The sequence below is a fragment of the Python bivittatus genome, unplaced genomic scaffold, assembly GCF_059951505.1.
Source record: "Python bivittatus isolate LINGU-HERP-01145 unplaced genomic scaffold, Pbiv_v1 ctg000030_np1212, whole genome shotgun sequence".
Taxonomy (NCBI): domain Eukaryota; kingdom Metazoa; phylum Chordata; class Lepidosauria; order Squamata; family Pythonidae; genus Python; species Python bivittatus.
The window spans coordinates 3177925-3201883 of NW_028277031.1; the positions used below are offsets into that span (position 1 = coordinate 3177925).

Sequence of the window (23959 nt, forward strand, 5' to 3'; positions counted from 1 at the left end):
CGGGGCGGTCGAGGGCCGCTGGGGCGCAGGCGGTCTCCGCTGCCTCGGCAGACGGAAGGGCGGGCGCGCGGGCGGGCGCAACGGTCCTCGCCCGCGCCGTTGAACCGCCCCGGCCTCCCGCGGAACCCCGGGAGCCGCGGGCTCAGCTGCCAAGCCTTCCCCGTCCGGCGCTCCCCGGGAGCAGGAGCCCAACGGCGCCGTCCAGCCCACCCGCCCGCCCGCCCGGCCCGTCCGGTCCGCGGCCTCGCCTCGCCTCGCCTCGCCTCCCTCCGCTCAGCTCAGCTCAGCTCAGCTGCTCCGCGGGCAGCGCAGCTCAACGCAGCGCAGGAAGGGCGGCAGGCCTGTGCCCGTGCCTGTGCCCGTGCCAGCGCGGGCCTCCGGGAGCCGAGCCGGCGCGCGCCCCGCCACGTACCGGTCCGCAGCGCGCCCAGCAGCAGCAGCGCGGGGCCGAGCCTGCCTCCGCCCGCGCAGACCATGGTCCGGGCGGCCGCCACCGAGCGCGGCGCCCCACCCGAGCCCGCTGCGCCGGGCGCTCCGTCGGCGCAGGCGCCGCCGCCGCCCAATGGCCTCCCTGCCCGCGGGGCCGCCCCTCCAAGCGGGGCGGGCGCGGCGCCGCGGTCGACCCTGCGCGGCGCGCGTCGAAGCGGCGGCGGCGGCTCGGTCCCCGGGACGGTAAGGCGGGCCGGCGCGGCCCCGAGACGGTTCGCGCGCCCCGCTGCTTCGGGAAGGGCGGCCGGAGGGCGGCCGTGCCCGGGCGGGAACCGCAGGAGGTCGGCCGGGCTGGGCTGGGCTGGGCTGGGCTGGGGTTTCCTCCGCAGCCCGCATCGGGCTGCGCTTTGCGGCAGGCGCGGAACGGGAGGTTTCCCCGAGGCGCGGAGTCCGGACTGACCCGATCAGAAACAGTCATCCAGGGTCTTCCAGCCGGGGCAGGAGGGCTCCGTCGGGGAGCGGAGCGCCGCTGTCCCACGCCGTAAAACGTCCCTCTACAGTCCCAGCACGCGTGGAACCGCGAGGGAGTCCCTGAGCATGTGCAGACTTCCCTCTTGCTTCGGAATAATATTACGGTACTCAGAAAGAAAGATAGGCAGAAAGTCTTTTCCCCTCGGGTATTAAACAGCTGTGCTTAGGGTGCGCAGAAGGTGACGCAGGAAGGCACAGAAACCGTAGTAAGCGTGTTTAGAAGGATTGAGCGCGGTGGCTGTACGGACAAGCCAGGAGAAGGCTGTTGTTTACTACAGACAGAGCTACAAGGGTGGCCGGTGTCAGGAATCGGCAGTACCGAACCGTGTAGGAAGTGGCTGGAACACAAGGGAGCGCCTTGGAAAAGCAAGTCGCATCATTACTATCGCAGTATTACTGATGTCCAACTCTGTTGAGCGGTGTCCATTCCCGCTAGAAGCAGCCGTAGTCGCTATGAGTCCGTTTGTTCCACAGCTCCAGATGTTAGGAGGCAGTTGCTGAGTGGGATGGACCGCACAGCAGCAGAAACCTGGATTTCATCCGTATTCCTGCATTTGCAGATCACTGTAGCAAGTACTTTAGGTTGGAAAAAGACGAGGAATGGATTGGTGACGTATGCGGGATTTTTAAAACGCTGTTCCCTGGAATTCCAGGGTTTCGCAAGAACTCGATGGGGCTCCATTAGAGACTAAGGGCGAAAAACAAAAGCCCCTCAAAGCCAAAAACCTTGAATACAGATGTTCTGGCACTAGAGCTTTGCCTCTCGGTCAGGGGTTCGAGACAGGTTCCCCAGCCCGAAAAAGTTTGGAAGCCCTTGATCTGTGGGACCGCCTTTCTCTTGCTTGGCCCCTTTTCTTCTGAGCTGTAAAACAACCGCACAGGCTGCAACTAAGAACCTGGCCCCCGCGCCCAGGAAGACACCCAAGTCTTCAGGGCTCTTTGCAAAGCCACCAGGCTCAGGGCCGATTTAATCTCAGGGAGGTTGGTGCTCCAAAGAGCAGGCGTGCAACAGAAAAGACGCACTTCCTGGGTCCCGAAAGGCTGTCCCCTTCACCAGCGGGGCCCACAGCACGCCTCTCCTGCCGGACTAAGGGAGGATGGAGGAGGGTGGTCCTGCAAATCACCCACGCGGGACGTTACAAGCGCCACCTTCCAAGCCAGGACATCACAGCAGCCCGGGCAGCTTGCAGGGCAGAGCTGTAGCGTGGGTGTGCCTGGGCTGCTGCATTCTGAACTAGCTGCAGCTTCTGGATGCTCTTCAAGGGCGGGTCCATGTGCAGCACATTGCAGTAGTCCACTCAGGAGGTGACCAAGGCATGAACGGTCCCCGTAGCGTCATTTCATTTTATACCTTTAACATTCTGATCGCTTTTGTTGCATTTTTAATGTAGGCCATTTTGAGCTTTTCTCATTTGGCAGCCATATAATCTAGTCAAGAAACACACGATGTGCGTAGAATTTCAGGCAAAAAACCAAGCTGTATGGGGAAAAATGTACCCGTGCTGTGAAGGGCTATCAACGGTTCCATTTTCTTCCCCAGGCCAGAAATAAGGATCCAGATTGCTGTGTGGAGAAGTTGTTGCTCTTGAGGCAAAGCTAAACAGCAGCCATCTCACCTGGAGTTCCCTGTTTTGAAGGGCTGGTAATTGCAGCATGGCTTCTTCTAGGCCTATGGGCAAGTTCTGGGAGTGGGGTAAGAATATCTTCTGTGTGGGGCGGAATTATGCAGCGCACGCCAAGGAGCTGAAGAATGCGCTTCCCCCCGAGCCGCTCTTCTTCCTCAAGCCCTCCTCAGCCTACGTCAGGGAAGGCAGCCCCATCGTCAAGCCCTACTACTGCAGTAAGCTCCACCACGAGGTGGAACTGGGCGTGGTGATTGGGAAGAGCGCCCGGGCCGTTCCTCAGGAAGCAGCAATGGCTCACGTGGCGGGCTATGCCCTCTGCCTGGACATGACCGCCAGGGATACTCAGGAGGAGTGCAAGAAGAAGGGGCTTCCTTGGACGCTAGCCAAAGGATTCAGCACCTCCTGTCCAGTGAGTGACTTTGTACCCAAGGAGAAAGTCCCAGATCCGCATCAGCTGAAGATCTGGCTGAAGGTAAACGGAGAGTTGCGGCAGGAAGGGCATACGTCCGGCATGATTTTCTCCATTCCCTACATCATCAGCTACATCAGTGGAATTGTCACACTGGAAGAAGGGGACATCATCTTAACGGGATCCCCGGAAGGAGTTTCTGCTGTGCAAGAGAAGGATGAAATTGAAGCTGGGATCGAGGGGCTGCTGCAAATGCAGTTTCAGGTGGTAGGGCAGAAAAGCCGGCCCTGATGTGTGGGAAGCTCCTTTTCTCTGGAAGAAAAAAGAGGGTCGATTGCTCATACGGGAGACCCGATTCCCCCCCCCCCATGAGATGGAAAATAGCAGGCTTTTCAGAAGAACCTACAATGATTGCCTTTTCTTATTCGGATGTCTCGTCTCTGACGGAGCGTGGACCACGGAGATCCCAACCTACTGAGTACCAGACACAGTGACTTTATTTGCACATAAGATAAGCCAGAATATAGCAATATTGCCTAGTTGGCGCAGCACAGCAGTCCTTTTGGGTTGCCCTGCTGTGATTTGCAGATTAGATCTCTGGGCTGCTTCCCTTGGACAGGGCCCGGTTTGGAAGCTGTTGTTGTTGACTTCCTATTTCTGGCTTGTCTGGAAAAGGCCAGCCGGTCACTGTAAATAAACAAGCCTATATATTTTTAGAACTGCAAAACACTGCGTATCATACGGTCATACCCTACCTTCCTTAAAAACGTTAACCAAATAATGAAGGAATTTTGTGCCAAACTGTATTGTTTAAAAATTATAATTTATATGTTGAGATTTAAAAAACACTTTGCAATGAAGCCAAAACTTGTCTTTTTGTTTCTGTGAATAAATGCCAGACAGTTCATAATATTACTTGCCTATTATCTGTGAAACCAAATATTGTTAGCGTTTTTGCAACAGAGGTCACGGGTATTCTTTTTCTCCTGTTGCAGACTTGAAGGGGGAGAGGGAAGTGCTGAGAGAGGGGACGCTCCTTCATTACACCTGATAAATTCATGGTTTGTGCAACACATGAAGATGGCGCTTCTCTCCCAGCTGAAACTCTCAGCTATTATACTGAACCATCTCTCTCTACAAAATGTCCTGAATGTCTGTCCTTTCTGAGGTAATCTGAAATTAAACATGCTTGTGAAGAAGACTGAAAACATACATTCCTTACACATTTTAATGGAAAACTACATCTTGGAGAGTGAAGCAAGCTCCACTGTTCTTCAAAATCAGATATAATCTTACCACCTGGACAAAGTGTATCTTACAGGCCTTTGCATTAAGTGTGCACCCCCTACAAAGATGTCATTTCACCATGCTATGAGAAAATGAGAATTCCTTCCAGTTATTTTGCAGATGCACAATATAGTTATTTTCCTTTTCCAGGCAGGTTTTGATAAGCCTCCACTGGATCTGCTAGCTTGCAAGAAAGCAGTTTTACTCTCAGCCCCGTTCGTGCTGTGGTAGAAAGAATAACCTATGGGAGTAAATTTACAAATCAGCGCTTTTACGAACAATTTTTAAAGGTTTCCCCCTTTTTTTACAACAAAAAGCTCTATATAAAACTTGAATTATGTAATGGCTATGTTCCTGTAATGCATCGAACCTGAATGAATTAGCCCATTTTTCTGGGTACATGCAATATACTGAACCATAAGCCAAGACACTTGTTTCACATAAGGTGGAAAGCCTCAAAATAATTAAACAGATTAACACTAACCAAGATTAGCATGAGGAAATACATCTGGATCTGGTTAAGCATGTTGTACAAATATAAACATATAGTTTCAAGTAGGAGAGAAGTGGTGAAGGGAATTCTTGCAACTGTGTTCCCATTAACCCCCCCCCCCCAGCTCTTTTTTCTTTTAATCTTGAACATTTATCTTTTTCCACTGGTGAGTTCACAGCTAAATTAGAATACTGTAAAGAGAACTTTCTGCAGGTCTGAAAAACTTCAGTTGATGCTCCCCAAATAAATTTTTGTGTCAGCAATGTCATGTCTAATAAAATTCATAAAATGGAAGACTGTTTTATAATTAGTACTTAATAGAGAAGCATGGAAGCATCCTCTGTTCCACTTGTATCTCCTAGATTTTAAACTGCTACAGAATGTTGACAAAATATTTGAGCAGTTATATACATGAATTTACTAGCTTCTAGAAATTCTGTACTAACTACTTTGTTTTTTTAGAAAAGCCTTTGGTTTTTGACCAGTTTCCGGATAATGTGTTCCAAAATATTGTAGCCACCACAGAAATGTCTTTTTCTTGCAGATCTCAGTTTTTCATTCAGTGGGAGAAACTGATCATAGATTTTGAGCAGCTGTTCGTAGACTGGCTCAGGTTGTGGGAAATGGTGTTCTCTTTGGTTTAGGACAGTATTACGGTATTATTATTTTATCCTGCCTGTTTATATATAGGCAAGGCAGCAAACATACTTAATATTCCTGCCTCCTATTTCCCACAACAACAACCCTGTGAGGTAGGTTGGGCTGAGAGAGAGTGAATGGCCCAAGGTCACCCAGGCGGCTTTCATGCCTAAGGGAGGACTAGAACTCACCGTCTCCTGGTTTCTTGGCCAGCACCTTCACCACTACACCAAACTGGCTCTTACTTTTATATTTTATTATACTTACTTTATTATTTATTTATTATACTTACTTTAAAATAAATTTTGCTTCTTTCTAGAAGAAGTTGCCATTTTAATGTTGTCTTTTGTATGTCTGTCAGAGCTTGAAATTCTTGGACCTAGTAGAGTGATCACAGTTTAATTTGCTAAAATTACACATAGGTCTGCAATAAACCATAATTCAGCAATAATTTCCTCTCTGGAATGGGGCATAATAATCAGAAAGCTAAATTTTCTGGAGGGCAAATAAACAGTAAATGCCCACTTTTCACAATTTCTCTGGAAAGAAAGTACATTAAAATGAATCAAAATGATTAAACAATTATGTGTAATTATCACTTCAATATAAATGCTATCCCAGGAGTAAATTACTTAGGTCCAATTGGTTTCTGTAGAGTGCTCATAATATATATTAGCTCTGAAGCAAAACTAGTGATGCCTTTTGATATCATAGGAGTTTAGTAAATTTATGGTAGAATAGCTTTTAATAGGGTGGAGTCTGTTTCATTAAAAGCTGCAACTGGCATCAAGATTTATAAGCATTTTTGTATCCATAAATTCCCATCATCTGAATTGGACCAAACATTATTGATAAGAGACCACAGGAATTTTGCTGGCATAAAAAAACAAAGAATAAACTCAAGAAGTAGAAAACTATTTCCGACGTTCTTACCGTGTAACCTAAAGTTTCTTCAGCTATTCTGTCTGAGAGACTGCAAAAGTGAAGCGTGCCTGTGTGGTCAGTTAGATCAACTGGTAAATCAAAGCTGGCAAACACTGGCACAGCGTCTGCATCGAAGAAGGAGTGAATGCTGCTACAGAAAGAACACGTATTTGTCTTTTCATTGACAACATAGTGGCACTTGACACTACAAAGAGAAAAAGAAAAAGGAAACATACATTAATTAATATGTGTACAGCTAACTGATTTTCAGATTGATTTTCCTGTGTTACAACTATTTTTCCAAATTAAGCAGACTGATGAATGGAAAGCGGTTTGACAGTTGAATCCATAACCAAAGGAGATAGTAGACTTCACTGAATAGATTAAAGCAGAAGCTGGGTAACCATCTGGCAGGGATGCTTTAATTAGGCTTGCTGCACTGAGCAGGGGGTTCGATTTCAGGGCCTAAAGAGTCCATTTCAGTGTACAAATTCAGCAGCTTTGTAGGCTAATTTGAAATTGAGAAGAGAATAAATGTCCTGTTCACGATAACTTAATGAGGTGCTTACCATCTGTTTCGTATTATTTTACTTGCTTCATTATCAATATTCAATGTAGAAATGTAGGCAAAAATAATGCCATAAAATGGTTCTGGTTTTCCATCATTTTGCAAAGCTTTCATCTTTAATTGTTCCACTGTATAAATGTCAACTATTGTCTGCACTATAGATAACAAGAAAAAAAAAAGCCCATCTGAAAACAAAACTTTACTGGATTGATTCTAAAGTCCAAGACAAACTCATGAATGGGTTCATTCTGCAAAGCCAGGCAGGCAACGTGAGGCTCCAGGGCAGCACGATCCCCCAACTCCTCAAATAAGCTAATAATTGCTGGGTTCATGCAATACACTAACCATGATTTACAAACCACAGTGGCTAGGTTCATACATAATGCTAAAGCATAAACCACACAAATTATATTGTGGGTTAGCATGATGTGTGATTTAGGAAACTTCCATTCACTTCAGTGGATTTTGCTCTTAAACCAGAGAAAAACGTTTAAAGTATTTTTTTTTTTAATCCGCACTCAATCGTGGCCGATTCTGCGGCGACTGCCTGGACAAGTCCCTGCAGTTTTCATGGCAAGGTGTTTTGGGAGTGGTTTGCCATGGCCTCCTTCCTAGAGCGGAGCCCAGCTGGCGAGCGCAGGAGGCGGGGTCTTCCGTTGCTTTGCGCCTTTTTCGGGCATACGCAACTTCCGTGTTACCGGCAACTGGTCCCGTCTCCCGTGCAAGGTGCCGCCAGCATTTTTCCTCCCACCGGGGTGAGAGTACCCATTTATCTACTCACGGTTGCTTTTGAGCTGCTGGGTTGGCAGAAGCTAGGGATGAGACAGGAGCTCACTCTGCCGCACGGAGCTGGGCTTGAACCGCTCAAGTGTCGACCATTTCTGGCTGGCAACTTTTAGCGTCATTAAGCCGCCGCGCCACCGCATCCCCCCCAAAGTAAAGTATAGATCAAATAGATACTGATTTACCTATGTATTGTCTTTTGATCCTGTAAGGATCACTGGAAGAATCATTTCCTCATTTGTGTATATAACCAGAATTGCTACTTTTTCATGAATCTGGTTTCCCAGACTGGTATAACCTTGTATTCATTGGCCTAGAGTGGCTGAATATAATGTCTCTATGTTATTCCTCATTTCAAAACTATTATTTCTCCAGTTTGTGTGCTGTATCCTTGGGGAACATGATACAGTTTTTTGATAGATAGACAGACAGACAGACAGACAGACAGATGTTTACACAAGCAAAGTTCCAATCAGTAATAAGGAGTGGTTACTATTTAAAAGAGAGAACTGGCAATTAAGATCTCAATCATCATATAAGAAGCAGTTAAACTATTTAAAAGAACACTCACAATTTATGGACTCCTTGAACTGATCTCTCATTTCATCATCCAAGTCTAACATTTCTGGACTTTGTCTTATAAAGTTGAATAAACTATTTGCTTCTGCTGTATCTTGAAAAATATTTTTCAGTGCAATATTAATACACATAAGTCTGTGCAATGCCACAACTTACTTACTTACTTTATTTATTTTTCAAATTTGTCACTGCCCATCCCACTATGGAGTGACTCTGGGCAGTTTACAGTAAAAATAAAATAAACATTAATTAAAATAGATAAATATTAATTAATTAAAATATGCTAAAACAAACTTCCTTTATAATACTTCCAAGACGCTGATATTAATTAGGTGTTAATAAACTTCTGCGAAGAGAGGACTCTTTGGAAAAGACCCTGATGCTGGGAAAGATGGAAGGCAAAATGAGAAGAGGACAGCAGAGGATGAGGTGGTTAGAGAGCATCACTAAAGCAATGAGCGTGAAACTGAGCAAACTCAGGGAGGCAGTGGACAGGAAGGCCTGGCGCAATATGGTTCATGGGGTCACGAAGAGTCGGACACGACTTAACGACTGAACAACAACAACAACAATAAACTTCAGGGAGCATCATCAAGGCGCCAGCCATCCCCAGGGTCGATTGGATCTTTTCTTGCCCCACACAGGTTGGCAGAGCCAAGTCTTCAACTCCCTCCGAAAAATTGGGAGGGTAGGGGCCCACCTCACCTCGGGGGGAGAGTATTCCATAGGGTGGGGGCAATGGCAGAGAAGGCTCTCCTCCTAGGACGGAGAGAGTCAACATTCTCTCACTGACAGGATCCGCAACGTGCCTTCTCTGCTGGAATGGGTGGGACAGGCCAATATAATGGGGAAGAGGCGGTCCCTCAGGTAGCCTGGACCCGTGCCATGTAGGGCTTTAAAGGTGATGACCAACACCTTGAATTGGACCCGGAAACAAACAGGAACCCAATGCAGCTCCCGCAGCAGAGGTGCTACGTGTGCCATCCTTGGGGCACCCAGGATTGCCCGCGCAGCCGCATTTTGAAGTAGCTTCTGGATATTCTTCAAGGGTAGCCCCATGTAGAGCACATTGCAGTAGTCTAAACAAGAGATGACCAGGGCGTGAGTGACAGACCGGAGGGGCTCCTGATCCAGGAAGGCACACAACACGAAGTTGCGCATATCATGAGAATCTTAGATGAAAGATTTGTGTATTACAGGTTATAACTTCAAACCTATAAAATGGCCTTATAGAGAAACAATAAGGTTAGGCAGGGGCTTTCTACTAAATTTGCTTTCTTTAAAAAAATTAAAAGTTGGAGGTTAAAACTTTGTATATGCATATTTATAGAAAGTTTTATTTCAGATCAAAACCACTGATTTTAAATTCCCAACCTCCATTAAAATCAATAGAATAAGTCATTTTATGATATTTTAAACAGGATTTAAGAACTATTTCTTACCAGGATTAATAGTAATGATGGTCTTTGAGATTACAGTTGCAATCATACAGCTTCTAAATTTGTCAAAATTTATTCTTACATCAGATGCAAATATTACTGAGAAGGAAAATACAGAGTGTTTCGTTATTCCAGGCAAACTTTAAACAGCTCAACGAAACCTACTGTATGTGAAAATGAAAAGATGGTACCTGTTTCCTGGGGTACCCAGCTCTGTGCAAGCTGGATAGATTCATTGTCCCAGCTGGAGAAACAATAGCATTAAGTTAATACAAAAAAATGCTTATTTATTTAACATGTTTATGATTGTAAATTACCAGGGAAGAATCTAAATATTAAAAGCATATAAGCATATACTAATACCACAAATAAAACTAGTAAATAAAAGACAAAAAAGACCCAAATAAAGGAAACACTTGATCCGATGTTTCTCGGATGGGGGTGAGAAATCCAACATCCAGGAGGTTCTGCTGATCATTGTTAACATTGAATGGTGAACTCCATGAACTTCTGGTCAGATCCAGCTTCAGGGTTGTTCTACTTATTGCAGCGTAATATATAAAGGTGTTAAAAATAACATTTGTGGAAAAATTATTTAGGGACTATATTAAGCAGTATGTTACTTTGAGCAAGCAAGACAATCAGTTATCTAGTTTAGTTTATTTCCTAATCACTGTGACATCCTTTCCTAACTGATTTGCAGCTCAGTTTCATTCTGAATATCCAGAGGGAAGAGTGTATCAATAATTCATAGAAAAGGATAATCTATTCAAAGCTATACTGCTGGGCAGCTTTACCTGTCACAGACATTAATAGATATTGCTGTCACTTAATGGATCCTACTGTATCTCTCACAAAGGCACACAATTAACAGGCTTCAGTTAATGCTAATTGTATGCATTTCTATCCGTTGCAGTTTCATATTTTTGTATTTACTGGTACAGCTGAATTATGACTTCCAACGGTGCTTACCATATCATTGCAAAGGAAGACTCGCTATCATCACACAGCCTTATTTCACACCTGTGGCCCTTCCGCCTGTCTGAAGTAGCAAAATATTTTGGTTCACCAACCTTTGTAAAGGAAAAAAAGAAAAAAAAAGGAAGAAAACCTGATCTTGATCACAATACTGCCGTGTTTTGTCAAATAGAAATTGTTCTCATATTCTTGTTCCCACTATTCACACCTCAACCCACTTCAGCTATAGCAGCACTTGTTATAATTACAGCATGTATGTGGATAAATATACAGTTTATTCTTCTCAGAAAATCACATCTAAAGGAGAATAGCTTATCAAATTGTGGAACATTGCCGCAGGAAATGAAGCGTTCTTGTTCTACTTGGGCAGTTATTAAAAAAAAAACAGAATTCCTGCATTATTACGAAGAAGTATTCGTGGTTAGCAAACTATAACCATTTAAAAAGGTTTGGAAGGAAAGAACTGCATATTTTAAGTAAAACAAGGCTTTCTCATATAGTAAGTGCTATAGGGCAGATTAATATATAGGAGGGGGTTCTTTACTTTTTTCCATCCACCAATTCTCTCCTCCAAGTGTCCCTACAAAAATTCATATTCTTTCCCTAGCTTAATTCCACATTTGGAATAAACCCAGCTGAAGGAAAGTTTAAACCCAATAAATGAAGGCAGGAATGGTTAAGAAACTCTCACCCACCATTTCTCCCCTCTAAATGCTTCTTTCTCCTTCCATCTGCGTTATCAAAGTAGATTTAGGGCTAGTGACAGGCAGCTAAAATTCATTCTCAAATTCTTAGGCCTATGAATATATGAAAATAAGAAGTTTATATACCTTATAAAGGCACCTTGTCTAATACTGCGACTGCCTAGTGTCTCCCTGAGACCTAATTTCTTTTCAGTGAACTTTTCTTTTGGGCCACGGGATTCCACAGACAGATTCCAATGATAACTGCATACAAGAATCACTGTGGCATTTAATAGGAGCTTATTATTTTCTGCTGATTTCAACATGGTTTGCACAGAATAGTTATACATGGATTATGCAGGAAAGGGAGAATAAAGGTACAAGGGTGAGATTCATCTTAATCTGAATACTGCAGAACAAATTTAGCATTAATACTTAACCTCATGATTACTAATTAACCTGTGCAGATATTTTAAAAGACTTTAACTAAACCTCTAGTAGCAAAGTACCTTTCTGAGGCCCCATCTTAAATCCATGAAGGTTTTATAGAATATTGTTTATGAAATATTTGATTGATGCTACTCATTAACCTTTCTTGGTGCTAAATCAAGCCAAGGGACTGCTGAGCAACACAGAAAGTCCTCCTCCCAACTCTGCTGTGACCCAGTAAATCCTTATCTATACAGAAATCAATTAGATTTTCAGGCTACAATGTGAGCTCTCTTTGATTTATTAAAGTTGATGTGACTTACTGATTTAATAGCAGCAAGAACATTAATTATTTTTCCATCCAGGCTTTGTCCATTGGCCACAATATCCCGCAGTGAGTAAAAATCTTGAGGGTTCTTCACAGGTAGATGCAACAGAGGCAGCAGCCTGGTGTCTGCTTCATAGATTCTAACTGCAGAATGATTCTCACTGAGCAATAATTTGTAGTTGCTGACAAGTGGGAACATAACATTTTACCAACTTTTAAAGACATATATAGTCTCTAAACTAAGATTGCATCAAGAATGTTATATTTTAATACTGTATGAGTGACAGGTCAAACCATTGCAAATAGCAATTCTGAACTGCTTTCCTGACATCTAAATCTGTACCAGTAGAAGAGAATATATGTAGCTCAGGGTTGAACTGTGGCGTCCTTGGAGTCTCTGACCTCAGAGAACCCCAAGGACTCCACATCTAAATTTGTTTTAACTTATTCACTGAAAAAGTATTCTGGAAGCAGATTGTTCTTTATACTTAGCTAAGCTTTGTAACAAGGTAAGCTGACCATATTTGAGCAGCAAAAATCTCATCTGAAATTTTACAGCCCATATATGGTAGGACTGCAAGAGGATCTTTTAGAGGTGAGTATGTGTAGCTCAGGGTTGGACTGTGGAGTCCTTGGGGTTCTCTGAGCTTGGTTCTTTTCTTGCAAATGTTTCATTACCCAGCTAAGGTAGCACTGAAGATGTTACCTAGCCAGGTAATGAAACGTTTGCAAGAAAAGAACCAAGCTCAGAGAACCGCAAGGACTCCAGAGGATCTTTTAGAACTATCAGTTCAGCTCTCTGTTGCAGTCAGCAATGGATAATACTTTAGGCTGCAATTCTATATCCTGGAAGCAAACCCAGTGAAATGAACTACTGTTTTCAGCCTCCTGAATGGCTGACCAGGCCATTCACTGTGAGGAGGAGAACATAAGGTCCTGATCACCTTGAAGCAAAGCAAAGTAAAATAAAATAAAACCATTCTTCCAATGCTATTGTAGATGATAATTACGGTATTTTAAACATTTATTAACTTCAAGGTAACTTCATTTTGGAGAAATTCACTGAAATACTGCATAAATATGGTGCAAATTCACAACACGTTAAGGACAAATTTCTACTTTGCCTATATTTTATATTTATTTTCTGGAGTATGGAAAATAAATGAAACTATACTATTTTTGGATATGGATAATGCTGAATATAGGTAAGTGCCCTATTCAAGACTGTGTCTTATATATGACAAATCTCACTCACAATACTTTGCAGGAAATGTGCCTCTACAACATTTTGTTATCACAATACAGAAAAATAGTCTCTGTAGATTAATCTGGATATTATGTTACTCCATAAACCAGGAGCCAAAGTAATTATACTGTACTACTGCCTGTTACATTATATGTGATATTCGTATAGAATATTTTCCCTAGATTACTGTTATATAATTGTGCAATAATATCATCTGCATCTTCTGATAATGATAATCTAACTATGCCAACCATATGAATTCTATTTTTAATTCACCTTGGTGTTGTAGGGTTGAATTTTTCTTCTTTTTCCACATCTTTTGTCTGCACTAAAGGATTTTCAATTATGACTGTGATAAAAGAGATTCAAATAACAGCTTACAAGTAGACAGATATACCTGCAAACCAAGCCTAGGACTTGCCATGTAAGCAGTACCTACAGAGTGAATGATCTGATTTACATCCTACCTTTCAGTCCAAACAAAATGGTTAGCAAAAGAAGGCAGGAGAAGTAGGCTGTGCAGCACTTCCTATCCAAAGGCAAAAGTTGCTTTGGGGCATTGGGCATACTTATCTCCTGCCTGCAACTCCTTAAACCAAATATGTCTTTTCCCAGGGTTACGCTGCATATGCAGAAGGCAGCTATCTGATCCTGGAAAGATGCGGTGCCTTTAATGATTTGCCAATACATGCTATGTTTGTAGTACCCTTTTACCTTGGAATACAAAGTACTGTACAGCATAAAAAGCAGCACAATTAAAGGTTTTTTTTTTTTTAAGCGTACATGCTTTTTAGAAATACTTCAAAGTTTAGAAGATTTACCTTACCAATTTCTGTTTATCAGTAACCTTGCACAAATTATGCCATTAAAATCAGGCATGGGCGATCTGTGGCTCTTAACTACTCTTTGTGAAGCCCATGCAATATGGAGCAGCCCTGCCCATGCTTTTCTTGTGCTCCTATCAGCCATCATCTGAATATTGAAAAATGTTGCTTTTTATTAGCAATATTAGCACAGTACTGTTGATGGAGGTTGCTGAAGATAGAGTTATTATTATTATTATTTATTGGATTTCTCCCCCGCCCATCTCCCCCACAATAGGGGACTCTGGGCGACTTACAGAAAACATTAAAACTATAAATATATCTAAAACACATAATACATCCAAAATTTAAAACAATACTAAAAAAAAGAAGATCCAAGAAGATAGAAAATCAGGCTGCGGAGAGCTGGCCACTATGGGGCTAGCCATCTCCCTGCTTCAGATGTTCCCTCCCCACCCCAGGCCAGGTGGCAGAACCAGGTCTTCGAGGCCCTTCGGAAGGCCAGGAGTGAGGGGGCCAATCGCACCTCCAAGGGCAGAATGTTCCAAAGGGCGGGGGCTACCGCAGAGAAGGCCGCCTTCTGGACCCCGCTAGACGGAGTTCTTTTACCGAGGGGGTCCGAAGCATGCCCTCTCTGTGCGATCGGGTGGGATGGGTTGAAGACATAGGGGAGAGGCGGTCCCTTAGGTAACCTGGTCCCATGCCATGTAGGGCTTTAAAGGTGATAACCAACACCTTGAATTGGACCCGGAAGCAAACTGGTACCCAATGCAGCTCGCGGAGCAATGGTGTTACATGGGCCCTTCTTGGGGCTCCAAAAATAGCCCGCACGGCCACATTCTAGACCAGCTGTAGCTTCCGGATAGTCTTCAAGGATAGCCCCATGTGGACCGCATTGCAGTAGTCTATCTGGGAGATAACAAGGGCATGAGTGACTGCTCGAAGGGCATCCCGATCCAGGAAAGGGCGTAACTGATGCACAACCCGAAGCTGTGCAAAGGCCCTCCCTGCCACGGCTGCCACCTACTCTTCAAGCAGGAGCCGTGAGTCTAGGAGGACCCCCAGATTATGCACTGGGTCTGTCTGGGGTAGTGCCACCCCATCCAGCACCAAAGATGACAAAGTCCCAGATACAGAGGAGCCATTAACCCACAGCCACTCCGTCCTGCCAGGGTTCAGCCGAAGCCTGTTGTTCCCCATCCAGACCCTTACAGCCTCCAGGCACCGCGAAAGGGTGGCCACGGCATCACTTACTTCACCAGGGATGGAGATGTATAATTGTGTATCATCAGCATACTGATGATACCTCATCCCATGGTGGCAGATGATCTTACCCAGCGGTTTCATGTAGATGTTGAAAAGGAGCGGAGAGAGAACTGAACCCTGCGGCACCCCACAGAGGAGGGGCTGAGGATGGGACCTCTCGCTCCCTATCACCATTGATTGGGACCGGCCCTGAAGAAAGGAGGTGAACCAGCACAAGACTGTGCCGCCCACCCCCAATTCCCTGAGTTGTCCCAACAGGATACCGTGGTTGATGGTATCAAAAGCCGCTGAGAGATCAAGGAGAGCAAGGATGGTCACACTTCCACCATCCCGCTCCCGCCAGAGATCATCCATAAGTGCGACCAATGCCGTTTCCGTCCCATAACCGGGCCTGAAACCTGACTGGAAAGGGTCCAGATAATCCGTTTCCTCCAGAACCCTTTGGAGCTGGGAAGCCACCACTTTCTCAACCACCTTCCCCAAAAAGGGGAGGTGGGAGACTGGACAAAAATTATCCAGTATGGTAGGATCCAGGGAGGGTTTTTTGAGGAGGGGGTGCACCAACGCCTCCTTGAAGGCGGCCAGAAACACTCCCTCCTTCAAGGATGTAGTAATCATCGCCTGGATCCAACCCACATGTCACCTCCTGAGCTGCTTTCACTAGCCAGGAGGGGCATGGGTCAAGATGGCAAGTGGTGGCCTTCACAGTCCCCAGGACCCTGTCCACTTCCTCAGGAGCAACAGGATCAAACTGTTCCCAGAGTTAAACATCTCTGGCTGATCCTGGAACAGCTAAGATTATCAGGCCAGGGGATGAATCTTTAAATTCCCCTCCTAGTGATTCCAATGCAAACAAATTTTCCATTCCTTCCATATCTGGAAGGAAAGAGATCAAACAATCCCATCCCCAAATACACCCCCAATTTAAGAACAAGTTCTGTTCCCAAGATCTGTCCTTAAATCAAATTTGTATGTAAGCCAGAATAGTATTATTGTAGTATTGTGTAATGAACTCGAACCTTTGTGTATTTAACTCGAATCATTGTGTATTTAACTTGAATTGCTACAGTAGGCTCCATTCTTAACTATGGGTCATCCATAAACCAGGTGTTCTTAACCCAGGGACTACCTGTATCTTCCAACACTTGAGAAAATGGGTCTGCTTTTTCTTTTAGGATAAAGTTTATCCACGCCTGGTTTAAACTGTTCAAATGAAAGGGAGAAAAAATAGCAAAGAAGCTCTGGAGTCAGGGTCAACTCCTGGTGACCATGGGGAGTTTTTTTTGGCAACAACAAGGATGTGATTTGCCATTGCTGCTGTTTGAGATTTTTAAAAAAATTACTTTTCAACCCTGAAATTCTGTTGTGGAATTCAAGTACTGACTAGGTCTGACCTGGCTTAGGTTTTTGTGACCAGCTAAGGTAAGCTAAGGGCTGAATGGCTTTTATTCAAACCATATAAAGCACCTGGCAATAATCTTTATATACACAGCCACAATAAAAAAATAAACAGAAATAATAACATTAAATTAGATTGTAAACCTGCAGGCTTGCACAATAAAATTTTATTGACAAACACTGGGTATGTTTTAAAGCCCCATTCACTTCAGTGGAAATAATTAAATGAAATAAAGGCTATGCAATATATAATTCTATAATGTATGTTTATTTAAAGGTAATTTCCACTAATTCAATGGGAATTACTAGGTTATTCCCATGTTCAGTCTAGGAGGATCATGACTTCAATTACTTTTATACCTATGAGACATCTTAGAAGAGTAAAACATAGTATAAAGATCTAAGAAGAAATGTGGGAAATTATGTTCTAAGTTTATGTCTCTTCATGACAGCTTCACTACATCTGAATATATGAATGTATCTTCTTCCAATTAATCTAACTGAAAAAATTGGTTCCAATTAAATTGTCCCATAACTCCTTGAAGGAAAGCACACTAAGATCACAACTACATTATATTGATTTACAGAAGAGAAAAACATATTGAAATATGTTCAGAATAAATTCCAGCTTACCACAATCACCAACTCTAAAGCTTTCTGAAAGTGATTTAACATAGTCCTCTCTTCCCCAGGAATTTATATTTATGAACCATGATGGGGAATCACGAACAGTAAAACAAAAAGTATATCTTTCTGATCCAATATCTGCAGAGAGAGGTATATTTAAGAAACCAATTAAAAATTTGAATTTGGTGTGAGACACGTAATATAATATGTGCCTATTGTTGATATTTTGCCTGCTATTACAAATCTTAAATCATGCTGCAAATAAAGCTTTTCAATTAAACTGAGGTCTGGGGGCTGACAGCTGTACGAGATACTTGTTGCTTATGTGAATTGTCAGCATTTCAGTCCCAGGTGCCCATTCCCTTATATGTAAAAGATATTCTGTATTAGGAAAGTTGGGATACAGGCAGCAGCAAAGAAGAAACGCTATAAGGTAAATGTTAATGGATCACCTAATGAGGAACTGCAATGTAAATAACGCAGAGCAATCTCACTCATGCCAATAGGGGTCACCATTATTTGTAAAACTTTCTCAGGAACAGGAACAAAAAGTTTCGGAAATGTAGTCAGTGCAAGCCATTGCTTTAGTGCTGAATAAAATATTTTGCTAATGTTAATTGCTTCAAAAGTAGGGAAAGACCCAGTGCTGTAACTATGGAACAGGCACCTATCCTTAAAATATTGAGAGACACATCAACAAAGGATAATGACAGAGATGGGAAGCTTGTTCTCCTTAACTTTTTATCACCACTTGTATAATTGTGAAATTGCTATTGACATTTCAACATAGTTTGTGCAGAAAAGATTCCCACCAGATATTTTTTAATTAGCCAAGCCACTGATAGAAAGACAGAGCCTGAGAAACTGAGATCAAATTACTTAAAAACAACTTTACTTTTTCTGTCTGGAAAGCCTTTGGCATCTGTTTTCCCAATCACCACACCAATTATACTCTGGGAAAAAAAAAGATTACAGAATATATACATCAAATACAGATGTACAGGATGGATTTGATTTCACAGACTCTCTTCAGTAATTAAAAGCATGTTTTTTGCTATTTTAATATACTTGACAGAAACATTAATTTATTAACAACAGAAGTCATTCTTGCAATATACAAAAAGATCATGGGTGAGAAATAACACAAGGAACTCATTTTACTAGTAGTGAATACATAAGAGAAATGATGAGGGCACTCATTAGGGAACAAGAACTTGTGTCCACTTAATGAAGGCTTGTAGTTTTCTGTACATTCCAGGAAGTAAGTAATGGTGGGTGGTCATATTCTTTCACATGTTGAATATAACTCACATATTTCATTATACCTCCATGAGCTCTCAAGAATGGATTATTTCAAGGATGAACTACCTGTTGTATTCAAGTATGTGTAAGTCAACCAACCACCATATTTTTCTAAGTAAAAGCAGCTTCTAAGAGTGCATGAGTGAACAGATATGTGTCCAAATTACAGGAATAGCATTCTTACTCTCATTTATGAGTTCCAGCTATCTAGTCAATTCTTACTTTGTGGTCCAGCTGCAGAAAGACTCACATAAGTAAGTATCTACAGTTGTTACAAGTATGTTATATATAAATAAAAAGTTTCAAAGAATTTAAACAATCACTAAATTTTATTTCTCTTAATTTCCAACAGTGGTAAACACAATAATGCAGTGTTGAAAAACGGGGTCTTAAATTTCTGTGATCTTTTTAGTCACTAGGTGGGGCAAGAAAACAGTTCCACCATTTATCTGGATGAGTTCATTCAGAGTATCTGTGTAATAAAACATAATTTCCTCAAAGTCTCCAAAAGCTTGCTTTTTAAAACACATTCTATTAATCTACATTCAAAATGTTTAGTTTCCTACTCACAGTAATTTAATTAGTTGGCAACATATCCTGTGTATAATTCTACTGATAATAAAGGAACTGGTCCCTGGAATCCAAAATGTCATTTAATGCCTTAGGACTTACAACAGTATTTACTTCAAAGTCTTCTTAAATTTTATCTTTACAAAATTATTTAGTCTCCTTTAACCAAGCGAATTCCATAATTCAAAATTAAAAGCATGAGATCTATTCCTAAACCTTTTGTATATATCTTTAATTTTGAGCGAATGATTCCCAAATGTGTACAATTGGGATTGTAGCCGCACTGTTCAGCTAATCAAGGGAGAAAAGAAAAACTTCTGTGTCCATTTGCCAAATAACTCTTTGTTATATTTCTTTTCTGTCTTCAAGTAACATTATTTAGAGCTTTGGTACAGTATTTGCATAATTTAAAACAGTCATTTAGTGACCCAATTATATACCATTTCTTTGAAGTAATGCTTTAGAATTTAGTTTTCTGGAGTGAGTTGTTTACTTTTAAGGAGGCACGTGCTTTGTACACACTCCCCTATCTATTTGCTACTAACTTCCTTAAAGATGAATGACTTAATGCCTGGCATTAAATAAACCATGTTTTTCCAAATTGAAAGCAAGATTTGTTTACCAAGTCAAATGACAATAAACTAGGTTCTGGCTCAGTCCATTTTCTAATGCTTAAACTCCTCTCATTGCTGTAAAATAAACAAACCCTTCTGGCCAAATATAGCTGACCTACAAGTTAATACAGTACTTTGGAAATGTTTCTGTGCTTTCAACGTGGTAACAAAGAAACATCTCTTTATAAAAAACAATGGGTGAATAATATATAATTTCTGTTAGGAGGAAATTGCTAATCTTATTTTATGTTAGATCAACAAGGGGTTCAGGTAGTATGCATACCATACAAGTGATTTTGGATGAGATAAAAAAAGGGAAGAAGAGTTTAAAAAGTCAAATTAAGCTTCTACAGACTCAGTTATCTATATTAATAGTGAGAGAGATGGAAATAAAGATGAATTATGCAAAACAAAGAAATTTTGAATTTGCACATAAACCAGGAAAATGGTTGTCATATAAATTGCAAAAAGAAAAAGAAAGTGATATCAAAGTTACCAGAAGGAAATACTGTAATAAAAGTTAATGCAAATATGCAAAAAGTGTTTCACCAGTATTATTCTACTTTATACTTCCCAGAAATTTCCTTGGAAAAAGTGGACGAATATTTACATAAAAAGAATTTACTGAAGATTACAGAGAATCAGAGACAAATTTTGAATTGACTAAGGGAAGGGAAGGGAATAAAGGAAATTTGTGAAGCTATTAAAAAGACTAAAACAGGGAAAGTACCTGGTCCCATAACTTCTGCAAGCCACGCCTCTCGTTCCTTCCATGAAGACAGTGTGGAAGGAGAGGCATGGCTTGCAGAAGCTACGGGACGTGTGGCTTCAGGAAGGAATGGGATGCCAGGACACAGGCTTTAGGGAAGGAATGAGAGGTGTGGCCTGGGGAATGGCATGAGGTGGCGAAGGCCAGCGGGGTGGGGCGTGAGGCAGCATTTCTCAGTGGCAGCAGTGGTGCTGGGGCTGAAGTCAAGGCCTGGGAGCAGCGGCAGCTGGCTGAGGTTGCTGAAGGCCTCAGGCCTCTACTTCAGCCCCAGCCCCGGCGCTGCTGCTGCTGCTGCTGAGTGCTGCTGTGCAGGGTGGCCAAAAGGGCATAGATGGGGGGCCGATAGGTGAGTGGGGGGAGTTGCAGTGCCCATGTGGTTGTGTGGGTGGGCTGCCAAGCACCCGAATTTTGATCACATGACCACAGGGGCACTGCAACGGCTGTATCTTCAGGCATGGGTCATAAGTCCATCTTTTCAGCACCATTGTAATTTTGAACGGTCGCTGAACAAACACTCCATTAAGCAAGGAGTACCTGTCGGGACGTAAAAGAAGGTGAGAGAATCATGAGAATAAAGATTAAAAAAGAAACTTATAAGTTAGGGCATTTTCTGGTCGTATTTGACCACCATTTGACCTGGTGGTAGTGTTGGAGGTTCTGTTAGAGAGAGTAGAAACATTAATGGGAAAATTAAAGGACTTTGATATGCTAGCAGGTTTTAAGATTAATTAATTAAAATTAATTAATTAAATTAATTTAAGATTAAATCAGAAGACAAAAACGTTAACAAAAAATATGAAAATAGAAGATCAAATAGAACTGATGGAGAAAACTGGTTTTAAGATTGAGAAAAAAGTAAAATACTTGGGCATTATTATGGCAAATATGAATTGTATGTTATTTGAAAATTATGTTAAGACATGGAATGAAATTAAGAAGGACATGTTAAGGTGGGAGAAATTAAAATTGTCACTGTTGGGGAGAATTTCTGTGATAAAAATGAATGTTTTGCCTAGAATGATGTTTTTGTTTCAGACAATACCTGTACCATTCAAGCAATGGGAATAAGATATATCTAAATTTGTATGCCAAGGGAAAAAACTGTGAGTTAAACAGAAAGTGTTACAAGATGCAAAGGAAAGAGGAGGATTTGGTTTACCAGATTTGAAATTGTATTTTGCAGCCTGTTGTTTGGTTTCAATGAAAGAATGGGTGTTGCTGAGAAATAAAAGACTTTTAGAGTTAGAAGTGGATGACCTGAGATTTGGATGCCACGGATATTTATGGTACGATGAAGTTAATGTGGATTTTAAAAACCACTTTATTAGATGTGCCATGCTGAGAATATGGAATAGATATAAACCCACATTGTGCCTGAAAACACCTCTATGGGTTAGGAGAATTTTACAGAAGAGAAACAACAGGCAAAGACAAATGGTTAATGTACCAGGAATTATTGGAGAATCAACAAGGGGAATATAAAATTAAATCAAGAGAGCAAATAATGGCAGAAGGATATAATTGTCAATGGTTTTCCCATTGACAGTTATCAGAAAGATTTAAAATGGATAAAAAGACTTATGGTATGGAACAAAGTAAGACAGAATCTGAAGTGCAATTGTGTACCAGTGATGAACATGTAATTGCTAAAATGTATAAACTTTTGTTGAAATTTGAAATAGAAGAACAGGTTAAAGAATGTATGATAAAGTGGGCTAAGAATTTTGGTTACAATATACAGATGGATCAATAGGGAAATATGTGGTCAAAAGGGTTGAAACTTACATTATGTTAGGATCTTAAAGAGAATGTTTATAAAATGATGTATCATTGGTACATGATGCCAGAGGAAATATCTAGAATGTGTAAAGGCATTCCAAATGTATGTTGGAAATGCGAGCAACATAAAGGAACATTCTATCATGCTTGGTGGACATGTAAAAAAGGTAAAAAAATTTGGATTCAAATACATACATTGGTACAGAGGATTTTAAAGATTAATGTTCAGTTGAAGCCAGAACTTTCCCTTTTACAACTGATGGATACACAGTTAGAAAAAAGTCATGGAAGATTATTTCAATTTATGATTACTGCGGTGAGATTATTATATGCACAAAGATGGAAAGATTGGGCATTACCCAGCAAGGAGGAACGGTTGATGAGATTGACAGAACTCACTGAGATGGCCAAACTGACTTCTTTAACTAGAGAAAAGTCATTATTGACATTCATTAATGACTGGAAATCTCTTACAAACTTTTTATAGTACACATACCATATTTGTTGGAGTAAACAGTCAAAGAGCTGGGAATTTATATCTTGGATTGCTATGTTGCTATTCTTATTGTTTAAATATATCAAAATTGAATTACATGCTCAGGTGTTGATCCTTAATAATAAAGCTGAAATCTTTTACAGTAACATTTACCTGAATGTAAATGCTATTGAATGCAATGAGACGTATCCCTGAATAAACATGCATAGGTTTGGTAAACACAGTACATATAATTTTGGCTGTCCTAGTGCTACTTGTCGATACTCTTATTTTATTACATCTAAAATAAATTTGGTGGGGGGGGCAGATAATTGAAATATAATAAAACTAATTGAAATGTAATAAAATACATAAGCTGAGTCTGCACAACCTGCTGCACTAGTCTAAAATGGAGTAGAAATGTTTAAGATGTTCTGGAAACTCAGACACAAACAGGCCATCACATTCAGCCATTTTATAATTTATTTTGGGTATAGCATATGATGCGAACCCCGCAACTGCACTTTTATTAACCAAGGGTGGGAGTTAAACATGGAGAGCAAACCCAGCCATCCTTTCATAACTCCACAATTTGTGTTTTAGTTTCTTTCCATTTTCAGTTCAAGACTGCTTTTTTTTTTAAAGACTAAAAATGTGCTTTCTAGGAAGGAACAGGTTCAGTGCTTGAAGTAGGTTATCATAAGAAGATTTTTCTGCCAAGGGATTTTGGAACTTATTAAATAATAGCATGTAAGAGTAGTAATTTTTCTGCTTAAACATTTGTGTTATAAGTCTTCATTTCCATTGAAGATGTTAATGTGAATCTACTGCTATAACAGGCAGTTTCATTATATAGTATCATCATTATATTCTAACATTGTTCAAATGAAATCTAGGAAACAAGTAGAAAGAGGCAAGTTCCTAATAAAGTGGGAATGGGGTGGGGCAAATCTGCCCAGGGAGAG

At 41.5% G+C, this 23959-nt stretch overlaps 3 protein-coding genes across 5 annotated transcripts in view; 1 reads left to right on the top strand and 2 right to left on the bottom strand.

The window, feature by feature from the left end:
• HAGH (hydroxyacylglutathione hydrolase) overlaps positions 1-570 on the bottom strand; it is a 26794-nt gene extending 26224 nt beyond the window's left edge. Inside the window, exon 1 of the mRNA XM_088152693.1 lies at positions 413-570. Coding sequence (XP_088008819.1) covers positions 413-476 — 64 coding nt within the window. The 5' untranslated portion in view covers positions 477-570. The remainder of the gene's footprint in view (positions 1-412) is intronic.
• On the top strand, positions 538-4299 carry FAHD1 (FAH domain containing oxaloacetate decarboxylase 1). Of its 3 annotated transcripts, none has more exons than XM_088152722.1 (2): positions 538-672; positions 2501-4299. In XM_088152722.1, exon 2 carries the CDS (start codon positions 2614-2616, stop codon positions 3283-3285), a length of 672 nt encoding a protein of 223 aa, XP_088008848.1. In that variant the 5' UTR covers positions 538-672; positions 2501-2613; the 3' UTR covers positions 3286-4299. The 3 variants fall into 3 exon arrangements, with proteins under 3 accessions (XP_088008848.1, XP_088008857.1, XP_088008863.1); XM_088152731.1 differs by having other exon boundaries at positions 647-770; XM_088152737.1 differs by lacking the exon at positions 538-672 and adding an exon at positions 792-1064.
• MEIOB (meiosis specific with OB-fold) overlaps positions 4299-23959 on the bottom strand; it is a 63226-nt gene continuing 43565 nt past the window's right edge. The window contains exons 3-14 of the mRNA XM_088152660.1: positions 18381-18438; positions 17492-17623; positions 13647-13719; positions 12120-12306; positions 10679-10779; positions 9898-9950; positions 9710-9805; positions 8260-8361; positions 6907-7060; positions 6347-6542; positions 5706-5792; positions 4299-4522 (exon numbers count right to left, since the gene is read on the bottom strand). Of these exons, the coding sequence (XP_088008786.1) occupies positions 4415-4522; positions 5706-5792; positions 6347-6542; positions 6907-7060; positions 8260-8361; positions 9710-9805; positions 9898-9950; positions 10679-10779; positions 12120-12306; positions 13647-13719; positions 17492-17623; positions 18381-18438 (1347 nt within the window). The 3' untranslated portion in view covers positions 4299-4414. The remainder of the gene's footprint in view (positions 4523-5705; positions 5793-6346; positions 6543-6906; positions 7061-8259; positions 8362-9709; positions 9806-9897; positions 9951-10678; positions 10780-12119; positions 12307-13646; positions 13720-17491; positions 17624-18380; positions 18439-23959) is intronic.

Bases quoted from the DNA above. Each gene is read 5' to 3' on its own strand.
- FAHD1 (XM_088152722.1), top strand. From the start codon at position 2,614: ATGGCTTCTTCTAGGCCTATGGGCAAGTTCTGGGAGTGGGGTAAGAAT.